This window comes from Pungitius pungitius, chromosome 4 (assembly GCF_949316345.1).
Source record: "Pungitius pungitius chromosome 4, fPunPun2.1, whole genome shotgun sequence".
Classification (NCBI taxonomy): domain Eukaryota; kingdom Metazoa; phylum Chordata; class Actinopteri; order Perciformes; family Gasterosteidae; genus Pungitius; species Pungitius pungitius.
The window spans coordinates 23,646,290-23,659,369 of record NC_084903.1 but is presented as its reverse complement, the minus strand read 5'-3'; the positions used below and the strand labels follow the sequence as shown (position 1 = coordinate 23,659,369).

Genomic DNA, 13,080 nt, shown 5'->3' with positions numbered 1-13,080 from the left:
CAATCATGGGACGGCTACACACAGATGTGCACACTGGGAATGTGCACAGTGCCCACGTGACGGGGAGGGAGGGAGGTTTGTGTGGGTGCAGAGATAAACTGTGCATCTTGAGCAAGTGGTGACCAAACATACTGTGCACCCCCCTCTGCACAAGTCAGAGAGGGGGGGGGACTCACCCATGAGCATCACCACACGTCAAGGTGCACAGCGGCTGCAGGCAAATCAACACACACACACACACACACACACACACACACACACAGACAGACAGACACACGCAGCAGGATTTACTCCACCCATATCTCTACATACAATGGAGGCGATGTTTCTGACAGTCATTTAGTTCACAGTGTCTCCCTCGCCGCCATCTTTATGAAATAAAACATGATTTAAGGGGAGGGGGGGGGGGGCTGCAGGGCCAGACCGCTAAACCTGGAGGCGTCTAGTGATGAGCCCGAGGTTGGGGGGGTGTGGGGGGGGGGGCTCAGGGTCGCCCCCTCGGCTCCATCCTCACACTCATCCTCGGAGCACCTCGGCGGAGCGGAAATGACGGGCCGGAGTCGCGGGGCAGCGGGTTGTCAGCAGCAACGATCCAGGAAAAACAAGCCGGGAGGAGCGGGTCGTAGCCCCGCCCATCGGGAGATGTACGCCGCCGCTGATTGGTTGGGGTTTCACCACGGTTGAGTGGCAGAATTGAGGAGCCACAGAGGGGGGAAGTCTGTGCAAAGGGCAACCAATCAACGGCGAGAGTTTAGCGCAATAGTTTGTGGGAGTTGTAGTTTAAAGTTGAGGCGCGTTTAAAGAGATTTTGTAGGCTTTATATAATACTATGGTTTAATGAAAGATAGCAACGTTCTATTTTATTGTGATAAAAATAATAATAATATCTGTTAGAGATGAAATAATCAGCATGGAACTCAGTTGCTTAGTGACAAGACCCCTTTGTTTTGTTATAAGTTTTAAATAAATGTTACTTTAAATATCAGAAATATACATTGTTGGGTAATGTGTTTTAATTGGATATAATATTTTTGTTTCACTCCATAAATTAGAAAATACTATCAAGAGATATAAAATAAAATGTGTTTCTCTATGCTTTTTGTAATATATCAGGATCAGGAATTGTTTATTGCCATAATATGAGATGGAATTTGACTTGGCGGTTGGTGCATGACAGCAGACAATGATGGACAACAGACAGCGTAGTGCAGGAATAAGATCAAAAATATAATAAAATAAATGCTATGGGTTAGTAAAAACTAAAGCTATGGGTTAGTAAGTTAAGAAATAAAGATAAAATTAAAATAAAGCTAAAGTGCACCAGCCAACAGGAAGTGACGAGTGAAAGTGACAGTGTCATGTACCCATGTACATGACACTTTGTCACTTTGTCAAAAAGTAATGAGCTTTTGCACAATATTCTAATTTTTCAAGTTTCACCTGTATATTATTATGTATATTATGCGCAGAAACTCCAAAGGTATAAAGGGACTCTGGTGAATTGGAACCGACCCCTTAAAGCACAAAGGTCACATATTAACACATCGAGCAGTAGATCAGCTCCTGTGATCCGAGGGGTAGAATCAATGATTGTGTGAATGGAGTCTGGTGTCTGTAGAGAACAAAGATGGAACCTTCAGAACGTCTAAAGAGGTGAAAACATTCTCATTACATCAACATCTTCTTTGAGTTTCTTAAATGCATCTACAGAGAACATCCCTTTGTCTCCTGCAGTAAGACACTGATATCATGAAGAAGAACCTCAAACAAAGGTCAAACATCACTGCTGTCCCCCGAGCACTTGTCCTCATTCTTGACATTTTGTAGACTACAGAACTAATCATTTAATTTGCAGGTATTCCGCAAACCCCCAATTAGCTGACCACAACGAAAAGGTAAGTGTCCCCTCCGTGGAGCTCCGCAGGGGGCCCCCGGGGGCCCTGAGGACGCTCTCATTCATCACCGGCCCTTTGTTCGTGCTTTCACAACAATCTCCCACCAATTATCTCCTTAGCATTTCCATGCGGACAAAAAGAAAGGAAAACAACAAATAATTATGATTAACACGCTTCAAAAGGAACGGGGAAGGAGAGAGGAATTTAAAAAAAGCATTGAAGGAGAAACAAGTAACAGTATAACGGGGCGGGGGGCTGGAGGGGGGGGGGGGGGGTCATTGTCAACGGGACGTTTGAAATGCGTCGCGTGGAGAGATGTGTTGATTGACGCCTTCTCGCGGGTCCATTCACGGGTGCTTTTGATTGGCAGCTGGTGAACAAAACACACGTGGGTTCAAACGAGACTTTGTGTTTCTTCTCTCCCGATTCTCCCTTTATTGTCATTTCGGGTTGTGAGCGACGCGCACGGCGGCTCGTGCACGTCGGTTGTCGGCGAGGAGCTACTAAAGTAGGCCTCTGTTGACGAGATCAAAATCTCTTTCTCTTTTCTCTGCAGGTCGCCAGATGTGTTGACGCGAGGCTCCAGATGCACGGAGCAGGTGGCTTTTTGTTTTGGAGACGTCGTCTCCGTCGACAGCACTTCTGCAGCCACAGAACCCAGAACCTGGGAGGACGGCCGGCTGCCATCCGAGGAGTGAAAGGGGGAACGTGTGGGTTCTCATGCGGGCGCCGCCAGCACGTTGCCAGTGAACGGGGGGGGGGGGGGGGGGAAGAAACATACGAGCTACTAAGTAGATTCATTCACTGTACAATGCTGGTGTTCATATATTGACCAGAGAACAACCCCCTCAAGGCTGCATTCTCTGACGTGACTCCTCTGGTCCGGTAGACGTCTATGAGAACCATGAAGAACCACAGTTTGTGCTTCTTCTACGTTCTTCTAAGCATGTTGTCACCTCACATCAGAGCAGACAAACACTGAAAAAAGGCTTTGACTCGGGCATCAATGGCAGAAAGAAGCTTTTGTCTTTACTTGTTATTTAATGAGGATTCTTGCAACAGACTTGTGGTAGAAACATGATATCAGTGTGGGAAAGACCATACCTGTGGTCACCAGATCTGTTTAATGTCCCTCTCTGTACCGCATTCCTTCAGCACATCGAAGCTGCACGGATAAACTTGATTATATCTGGACTCCTGGTTGTGATCAGCTTGTCCCATCGGACGAGTCCTGCTGTTAGAGTCTCCTGAACATTAGATCCTCAGGAAACAAACTCCGCCCGTGTTTTCCCTGCAAAAAAGCTGATGAACCACAATAAGAACTTCAGCAGAACAGGAGGAAGAAGGGAAGAAGGGGGGGGGGGGGGGGGGTTGCACACGGGCTCGGGCACGCTCCTTTTGGTAAACACCATGCCGAGCTGACTCTGGTTAACTCGTACGGTGCCACCGCTGTTTAACCAGAGGAGCGGTGCATGCTGGGTACTTATGTGCTGCAGCATACAATGCTCTGAATTGACTTAGTTGCTTAATTCACATTGTCCACTCAGGGTGATAAAGCTGTATAAAATAAGTGGATGATGTCACCATTTTGTTATTGGAACCAACCAAATGCCTAATAGGCCATTTTTCATCTGAAGGATACAATTAGTGTGTCCTCTGAATGTGTATATTTTGGAACATTTTGAATGTGGCTGTATTGAGAGACACTTGAAACCCGCCCTTGTGTCCGAATATAGTCCGGCTCATTGTGATTCTGGGTTCAAGTTCAGAAAAGAAACAAAAACTAAATCCTAAGACTACACCAAAACCCTCCGCGGTCCGTCCTCACCTTTCCCAAGATGCACCTGTTCGGCGCCCGAGCGAGACAACAGCCGCATTGTTGTAATGACACAAAGCAGGGAGCCCACAGGTTCACTGTTAATGCACGCAGCGCTGTTTGTGTGCATTTATGTGTAATTGTCTCATTAGTCAAAGTGACGTGCAGCAGGAACTGTAACAGGGTCACATGTGATGTTTATGTAAGCGCTCAGTGACTCGGCGTGGACGATGGTGTCAGTCGGGATATTTAAAGCACTGGCCTAGTTGCTGGGATCTTTTCACACCATTCCATCTGGGAGTGTTACACTGGTCAGAGAAAATGGCTTTTAAGAGCAAACTGAGGGAATCTAAAGAGAAACCAGTGACTCTTAAGCCCAAAAGGAACCTAGATGAATGCAGGAGTATAACCAGGTACCACACACACACACACACACACACACACACACACACACACTCGAGGTCATGTACCACATCGCCTGCATATTTCCCTCCCCAGCGGCTTCATGTTCCTGACGCGCTGCCCTTCACTTGCATCAACAACAAAAGATCTGTCTGTATGACTGGAAGTCCACGCTGAGCTGGGACGGACGCCTGAATCACTGGAGCTCGACCCACTTTCCAGTCCCATGAACCGCATTAATCCCCCTGCCCCCCCCCCCCCCCCCGCCAGGTGCTCGCGAGGCTGCAGAAGCCCTCATGCAACGTTACTCGGGCCGAGAGCTTGTGCCAACCGAGGGGTTTTTCTTTCACTGCAGGAAAACCGCAAAAACAAAGAGTTTCTACGGATAAAGTCTTCTGTTACAGCACACTGATCAGTTACTTTAATCCTACTGGACTCTCTGTCAAGGGAGCCAGAAGGACATTTGGGGATTTTTTTTGGGGCGCTTTAAACACGTTGATACGCATTTCTTCTCTCAGCACGGCAGGAACCACGAACATCCTCCGTATGCACAGAAACCCTCTCTCCTCTCTGACGCAGCTCTTCTTTCATCTGCTGGAAGTGCAAACATCAAATGACCTTGACTTGCTCTTGTGAGTCACGCCAGTGGAATCTGCCTCAAAGGAGGAGAGTAGCTGCAGTGAACACGCCGCCGTCTTTCACATCAGCCCAGCGGCTCAGCGAGGAAATACTGGCAATTTGAATCAATGCGACGAAACAACGGTCCCAGCAGCTGTTGGTTTGGTCCTTTTAAACCTCCATGTCTTGTGTTTTGCTTTGAGCCGACGTAACTTTGGTTTAAAACGTACTCAGAAACGAAACCCAAACAATTAGCTTCCGCAGTGGGTGCAGTCGGACTGTCTTGTTCAGATGAGGGGGGCGGGGGGGGCGGGGGGGGGCACATGATGGTACGACTCCTCTATCTGGTCTGACGCACATCATGTTTCTTTCATTGTACTTGGTGCCAATTATCACGGTGAGTACAGCGCGTCCTCTTTGAGAACATCGGCGCGTATCTTCCTTTGCCCCCCCCCCCCCCCCGAGGTGCTGAGGCCCGTCTGACTTTCCCTCTCCCGTCTCTCTCTCTGTGCGGCGAGCTAATGGCTGAGGTACACACCCCGAACACCTCCCGTGAAGGGGACACCATCGTCCCCAAAGGGATACGGATCATTTCAACCTCACACTCCATTGGATACTATCTGATGGAGTGCGAGGTGCCTTCTGAAGCAGGCCGTATTATAAATGAAGTCTTTTCAGTGTTAAACGTGTGTGAAATGTTGCTATGAATCCGGTGTTAGGAGCATTCTTTGGATACATCTCATTTCCTGTATGAACCAGCCAACAGTTGTAACGCTGGAGTAGAGACTGAAATTCAGAAGAAGAGACTGTTTGTATTTGTTTATTCTGACTTGAGGGCATCGACCCGTCAGACACGAGGTGGGAATAACAGATGATGAGCATGAGGTATGGTAATATATTACATTGTTTCCATGGACCACATACGGTTGTCTTTGTCAGAATAGGGAGGTAAACCCGCTGTGTTCGGTGCTTGTGAGCGTCGTTGCTTCGTCTCCCAGACGTCAAAGTGTCTGACAAACACGCTCTGTGAGAAGAGGGAGGAGGGACCTTGAGACTCTGCTGCTTCTGAATCAGCAGGCGTACCGGTGGAAACCGTTTGATTTTTATAACCATGACGTGGGTGACTGAGTGTGTGTGTGTGTGTGTGGGGGGGGGGGTCATGAACTCGTTGGAGGAGCTCTCTCTTTCTGAGGGTTTACGTATGAGAGTTTACGTATATTCACACACCCCCTCGTCATCGTGGTGGTTGGCTTTTGGCTTGTTGCCGGTTATCATCTCTCTTCATCTCGTCCTGAGGAGGCCGGTCTGACAGATCGATGGGTAAACTGGGGGGAAAACCACAAGCGATACGGGATTACATTACATTACATGTCATTTAGCTGACGCTTTTATCCAAAGCGACTTACAATAATGAGAACGATGGGTAGATGATGAGAACTAAGGGGGGATGATGAGAACGATGGGTGGATGAGAATGATGGGTGGATAATGAGAACGGTGAGTGGATGATGAGAACGATGGGTGGATGAGAACGATGGGTGGATGAGAATGATGGGTGGATGATGAGAACGATGGGTGGGTAATGAGAACGACGGGTGGATGAGAACGATGGGTGGATGATGAGAACGATGGGTGGATGATGAGAACGATGGGTGGGTAATGAGAACGATGGGTGGATGAGAACGATGGGTGGATGAGAATGATGAGTGGATGATGAGAACGATGAGTGGATGATGAGAACGATGGGTGGGTAATAAGAACGATGAGTGGATGATGAGAACGATGGGTGTGTAATGAGAACGATGGGTGGATGAGAACGATGGGTGGATGATGAGGACGATGAGTGTGAAATGAGAACGATGGGTGGATGATGAGAACGATGGGTGGATGATGAGAACGATGGTGCTGTTCCTCTGTTTACCTTCACACCTCTTCTTGGTCGGGCTCTTGTTGCTGACATGTCACTGCGATCCTCTGAACTGGGAGTTATGGGCGACATCATATCTGAAGCACACATTTTGTTTTCCTCATTGTAACTGCACACAGAGACCCATCATTACTTTACAGACGTGAACAATACTGCACAGTACACAGAGTACCTTTGAGGTCGTGGTGGCAATGTAATCAAAGCAAGTTATGAGGTGTCGTGAAAGGACTTTCACTCAGGAGACGGATGTGATCTGAGGGCTTTAGACTTAATGAGGACGCCTGGGATCTGTTTCGATGTGTTGAAGTAGTTTTATAATCATAATAGAAAATTAGTTGCATTTCAGCATAATTAAACATAACGTTAAAATCATTACATTGTGTACGAGCAGAAATTGTTTGGTAATATTGTTGCGCTACATTTCTTTGTCGGGGGGGGGAAACTTTCACAGGAAAGAGCGAGACGTCTCTAACTGAGACTGAGACGGACTCACATCAAATCTGATATGAAAACTACTTTAGGCTGTGAATCGCTGGCATCAAATGTCTCACAAAGGTTTGCAGAGAGTCACATTGTGACTGGGGGGGGGGGGGGGGGGGAGGCTGCACAGCAACTGTTGGTGTAATTGAAGGTCCGGTGCTATCGACCGATCAGACTTCTGATCCAGGATCAGCCCTCGAGGACGCTGTCCGTCTGCATTAAACCATCAGAGGTCTCCAGCATGAGCTCCAGCTCCGCTCAGTCTGGGCAGTAAAGCAGACTAGACGGACAAACAGGGCCCGGGGGGGCCGGGGGGGGGGCGGGGGGGGGCTGTATTACAGACGTCATAAATCTCAACCACTGAACCCCACCTCCTGACACAATCTGTCCGTTGCTTGATAATTTAATCTTGTTACAAACCTGTTTCGCTTTTTTCTACATAGAAATTGGGTTAGGAGAAGAAGTGTGTGAGTGTGTGTGTGTGTGTGTGTGTGAGTGTGTGTGTGTTCGTTGCCATGGCAGCCTGACGGACAACGTTACATTGAAAATTGAAGCTGAGCGTCTCAAAGACATCTTGAGATCACTGCTTTGGCGTCTAATGGCTCAATGATCGTCCTCCTGTACGAGCACGTGTGTGTTGGACGTGATGAAGAGGAGGCAAGAAGTCAATAACAAACAAACAAACAAACAAACAATGAAATCCCACGGATTTACATTTTAAGAGAAGCCGTGTTATCAAAGCAAAACAACTTGTTCAATTTAGATATTAGGTTTTGTGTTTTTGTTATAAAGTAAAAGAGATTTTTGAAGGAGAAAATATATATTTTCTACATTTTGCTGTTGTTTCACCTTTCTGTTTGAAATGTGTTAATTATCAGAGTTCTGAAATGTCTCCATCAGAACACGAGAACAACAAGGACCTCCCCCTGGTCTGCTCTACACGACCTCACGAGAAACAACACCACTGTGAACAGGGCAATCCTTAAAGGCTCACACGCATTGATCAGTGGTCACATGCACGCCGGTTATCACTGCTTCACCGGCTCCTCTACGTGCACACAGCCCACACGTGCACGTCCTCAGAAAGAACCCAAGTGATCACATGTCGGGAAGCAGATTTCTATATTTTCTTCATTGTACCATCATTGAGTGTGTGTGTGTGTGTGTGCTCCTGCTCTGAATGACAATAGTCACACACACACACACACACACACACACACACACTCTCAGGTTCCACTGCTGTTGACATTCAGCGGGATGCAAATGCTTGCAACAAGTTTTTTACATTTCAATTAGAGAGAACAGCCTCTGTTCCTTTGTGCTGGTCGGTACGATTTCCATCGGCCAATGGGAATGCTAACGCCCCCCCCCCGCCCCCCCCTCCAGGTACAAACAAACAAGATGTGCGAATAGAGGTGAGTTCCCCTGAAGAAGAATTCCTGAAGCCATGAATGAATTATTTTTTTTGTGTAAAATAATCGCCCCCCCGATAATCACGCAGAGTGATGAAAGGCGGAGAGGAGGATAAGAATCTGTGAGGATACAGATGAGTCAGCAGCACCAGGTTTACCCCCCAGGGGCAGCTCCATAATGACCCCCCCCCCCCCCCCCCCCCTTCACTGTAAAAAGGTGAGTCCTCCTCGGGAAATCATACTCACCTCTTTGTCAAAAGGACATCCTTCTGAAAGCACCCCCTCCTCCAGACTTCACCTGCCCTCGGCCCCCCCTCGACCCCCAATTACCTCCACATTCCTCCGGTTTGCTGTGAATACCCCGAATTCCCCCCTGGTAATTGGCCGAAGGATTACCCCCCCACTGTCACCTCTGTGTGAGTGACACTCGGTTGTGTATCTGTTGTAGCGCTTAATTGCCCACCTCCTCTCAAAGGGATTGTAATTTACCTCCAGGGCCCCCCACCCCCCTCCCCCGGGGAAAGTGAAGGCCTTGCCGGGCCTCAAGGCCCGATCCCCCCAGAGAGAGGGGTCAAATGTGTGAAACAGCAGATATGAACCATGCGACAGTTCATCAGTTTAAGGTCCACCATTAGGGAAGCATGGGGGGGGGGGGGCAAAGTGTCAGGGGCTCCCCCAATGGCCTTCACCTGCGAAATGTGAGACACATTCCAACCAGGAAGAGCCTCACAACCACAAAGAGGCACTGAAAGACTACGGAGAGGCAGAGCGTACCCACAATGCCGCGGGGTGGAGCTCGCTGTGATGTGGTTGGAGGAAACTCACGAATCCCTAATTTCACATTTCAGCGCCGCCGCCTGTCATCAGCGCTCTTATCAAAATACATACCAGACGGTAATCAACAGGAGGACAGGATGCCAAAATACCTCAGAGCGGGGGGGGGGGGGGGGGGGCATAACTCACAGCAGGAGGCCAGCTGCTCAGCTGATGCAGAAGATGTTTTATAGAACTCTAAAAATAGAATCATGTTGCTTTCCTAAAAATGTTTTCAATGATTCACACGGACCTCCTGCTGTGAAGCCCCGCCCATCCACAGCAGGAGGTCCTGTGAGGTATGTGTGTGTGTGGGGGGGGGGGGGTCATTAACATCAGCAGCCGTTAACCCCCCCTGTGAGGGCGGTGCATGTCTGAACAAGTCTGAGGATCCTTCTGCATCCTGTAAACACAACAACAACAACAAGAACCTGTGAATCATCCAAAAATGTCTCCGTCCTTTAAGATGAAAACAGATTTTCATCTTCTTTCCTCTTCTCCACCTAAACGGAAGGAAACGTAGTTTATTTCTCTGTTTACATGTGTTTCTCCCAAAAGTTACCGTTAAACAACTCATTTGCATATTGAAACATTTTATAAAACTTTCACTCCAACAAATGTTCCTCTTCATGTAGTGATGAAGTGGTGAAGTTTCATGTTGACATCTACTTTTTCATTCTTTGACCCTCTTCACCTGTGGTGTCATCATCATGTTAGTCATGTGACTAATATATACCGTATATATATATATATATATATATATATATATATATATATATATATATATATATATATATATATATATATATATATATATATATATAACGTATATTTATTATTGCAAACATGGAGGGATGGACTCTGATTATTAAAAAAATGAAGAGTTTCCATCCTGGTTTTATGCAAAGCTGACATGAAGCACATGAAGCACATGAAGCCCGATGTGCATGTAAATCAGAAGCTAATAACCTCACGTATTCTCTCATATGAACACGTGAACACATCTTCCATCATCTGTGGCTCCATAACAGAGAAACGGTTAATCCGGTGACCTCGCTCCTCTCCTCTCCGGTGTGTCTCACGTTACACACGTGTGGGAGGCGGCGCACGAGGAGGGGAGGTGTGAGAGGGGGGGGGGGGGTGGGCTCAGATGGGGATGGGGAGGGGGGGGGGGGGACTCCTCCTCTATAAAAGCCGGCGCTCCTCCGGTCCGCAGCATTCACCCTCTTACCTCTACCACTGAACCGGGAATAACGTCGCTGTTTGCGGGGAAAGAGAAATGCGCCTCATCCAGAACATGACGAGCATCGCGGAGTCCGCGGCGCCCCCCCGGGCCATCCGCATGGCGGTGATCGGAGGCAGCGGAGTCGGTAAAACCGGTAAGCGGAGCACGGTGCACGCGCGGAAGGTGTTGACGTCACGGTGGAGCCGGTCGTCTAACGGAGTGTTGTGTTTTTTTGATCGCAGCGCTGGTGGTTCGGTTCCTCACGAGGCGCTTCATCGGAGACTACGAGAGGAACGCCGGTGAGTCCCCGGGAGGAGGAGGAGGAGGAGGAGGAGGACACGTGGAACCGGGTTTTATTGTGGTTTGGTTACGGTCCTGATGCTCAATGTTCTCGTTCCTCTTTCCCTCAGGTAACCTCTACTCCAGAGAAGTCCAGGTGGACGGAGAACAGGTGACCATCCAGGTCCAGGACACTCCTGGTGTGGAGGTGAGATCCTCTCCTCCAAAAACATCATTATTGTAATTATTAGGATAATCAAGGGAAAGATAAAATATGATCTCATTCACTGTGGGACCCAATCAGAGGAAAAGATTCAGAAACATAGTGTTTTTATCCAGAGGCAACTTCCAGTTATGAAGAATGGAGCCAAAGCTTCATGAGTTAAAGCTGCATCCTGTATAGTGACCAGCAGGGGGCGACTCCTCTGCTCCCATAGACGTCTATGAGGAAATGACTCTACTTCTGTGTAGTGACCAGCAGGGGGCGACTCCTCTGCTCCCATAGACGTCTATGAAGAAATGACTCTACTTCTGTGTAGTGACCAGCAGGGGGCGACTCCTCTGCTCCCATAGACGTCTATGAGGAAATGACTCTACTTCTGTGTAGTGACCAGCAGGGGGCGACTCCTCTGGTCCCATAGACGTCTATGAGGAAATGACTCTACTTCTGTGTAGTGACCAGCAGGGGGCGACTCCTCTGCTCCCATAGACGTCTATGAGGAAATGACTACTTCTGTGTAGTGACCAGCAGGGGGCGACTCCTCTGCTCCCATAGACGTCTATGAGGAAATGACTCTACTTCTCTCTTGATTTATTCCCTCAGTAAACATTGTAAACATGAGTTTATGGTCTCAGTCTCTAGTTTCAAGTCTTCTTCAAAGCAGCATGATGTTCATTTAGTGAATGATGGTCCATGTAGAGTCACACAGACCATAAGGGATGCTTTAGGACATGACTACGCCCACTTCCCATACACAGGCTATGATTTTAATCGGCCTTCTTCTTCTCTCCCAGATGACCGATAACACCATCAACCTCCCGGACCACGTGACCTGCTCCGTCCAGTGGGCGGATGCGGTGGTGCTGGTGTACTCGACCACCGACCGCCGCAGCTTCGACCTGATCGAGCAGCTCCACCGGCAGGTGGTGCGCACCGGCGGCGGCAACATGCCCCCCGTGATCCTGCTGGCCAACAAGTCGGACCTGCTGCACCTGCGGTGCGTGGACCCCCAGCAGGGCCCGCTGCTGGCGTCCACGTTGGGCTGCTCCTTCTACGAGGTGTCGGCCAGCGAGGACTACAGCCAGGTCCACCGGGCCTTCCACCGGCTGTGCTGCCAGCTCGCCAAGCAGCAGCCGCCTGCCACGGCGGCGCCGCCGGCGGCCACCAACTCCACCGAGAAGAGGCGCTCGCCGCTCATCCCCAGGCCCAAGTCGCCCAATATGCAGGACCTGAAACGGCGCTTCAGGCAGGCGCTGTCGGCCAAAGTGCGGACCGTCACCTCGGTGTGAGGAGGCGGAGCCGAGAGGTCGGAGGACCGGCCAGAGGAAGAAGAAACGCCTTTCTGAAGAATCTAATGCTTCAACGTCCCTCGGATCAGTCCGGCTGACGCAGGTTTTTGTCCCGGCGGGTGCGCGTCCCGCCCGGGACGCCGTGGGCGAGGGAGGCTCGTCACGTGTCGAGAAACGACGCCCCCCTCCGACCCCCCCTCCCCGAGGACGTGGAAGCAGCGGCAGGAGACAATATGTCCTCCTGTGATCCAGATGTTGCCGGCTGGAGGACGGCTCCATCTCAGCCGAGCTCTCTGTTTTAATGGGAGCAGCGCTGATTCTGGACTTAACTGCAGAGAAGCTGCTGGACTTTAATGATGCAAAGGACCTTCTGTTATTTATTTGTTACAATTTCACTGTGTTCACAATAAAAATGATTGAATTCAACTTTCTGGTTTTCCTGTTTCCTGCTCACATGATGACCTTTTAAATACAAAACACCAAACAAAAAATAAGTATTACTTAATTTGAGGAATATTTACTTCCTTTAAACTTTGGCACCCTTTACATCCAATCACTTTAGACACCTCAAAGCCACTGAATGAAATTGTTTACACGATAATTGTACAAAGGAGATAAAGTAGTTCATGAATAGTGATGGGTTTACAGATAATTATGATCAGTTTGTTAAATCGGTTTAACGGAGGAACTGTCGATTTCAAATTT

The 13,080-nt window shown here is 48.8% G+C and overlaps 1 protein-coding gene and 1 long non-coding RNA gene across 2 annotated transcripts; one reads left to right on the top strand and one right to left on the bottom strand.

The window, feature by feature from the left end:
- Nucleotides 1-5,938: 5,938 nt before the first annotated feature.
- LOC119216283 (uncharacterized) lies at nucleotides 5,939-10,682 on the bottom strand. The gene is made up of 3 exons (XR_005120110.2): nucleotides 10,594-10,682; nucleotides 6,652-6,734; nucleotides 5,939-6,056 (listed from the first exon to the last, which is right to left on the bottom strand). It is a non-coding gene; the product is annotated as an uncharacterized LOC119216283 (long non-coding RNA).
- rasl11b (RAS-like, family 11, member B) lies at nucleotides 10,589-12,993 on the top strand. The gene is made up of 4 exons (XM_037468973.2): nucleotides 10,589-10,741; nucleotides 10,830-10,886; nucleotides 10,998-11,074; nucleotides 11,881-12,993. Exons 1-4 carry the CDS (start codon nucleotides 10,642-10,644, stop codon nucleotides 12,373-12,375), a joined length of 729 nt encoding a protein of 242 aa, XP_037324870.1. The 5' UTR covers nucleotides 10,589-10,641; the 3' UTR covers nucleotides 12,376-12,993.
- The last annotated feature ends 87 nt before the right edge of the window (nucleotides 12,994-13,080 follow it).

Excerpts from the sequence above, each read along its gene's own strand:
- rasl11b (XM_037468973.2), top strand. The coding sequence starts at position 10,642 with ATGCGCCTCATCCAGAACATGACGAGCATCGCGGAGTCCGCGGCGCCC. Across the intron at positions 10,742-10,829 it reads CAGCGGAGTCGGTAAAACCG|CGCTGGTGGTTCGGTTCCTC; the intron begins GTAAGCGGAGCA and ends TTTTGATCGCAG. Across the intron at positions 10,887-10,997 it reads AGACTACGAGAGGAACGCCG|GTAACCTCTACTCCAGAGAA; the intron begins GTGAGTCCCCGG and ends TCTTTCCCTCAG.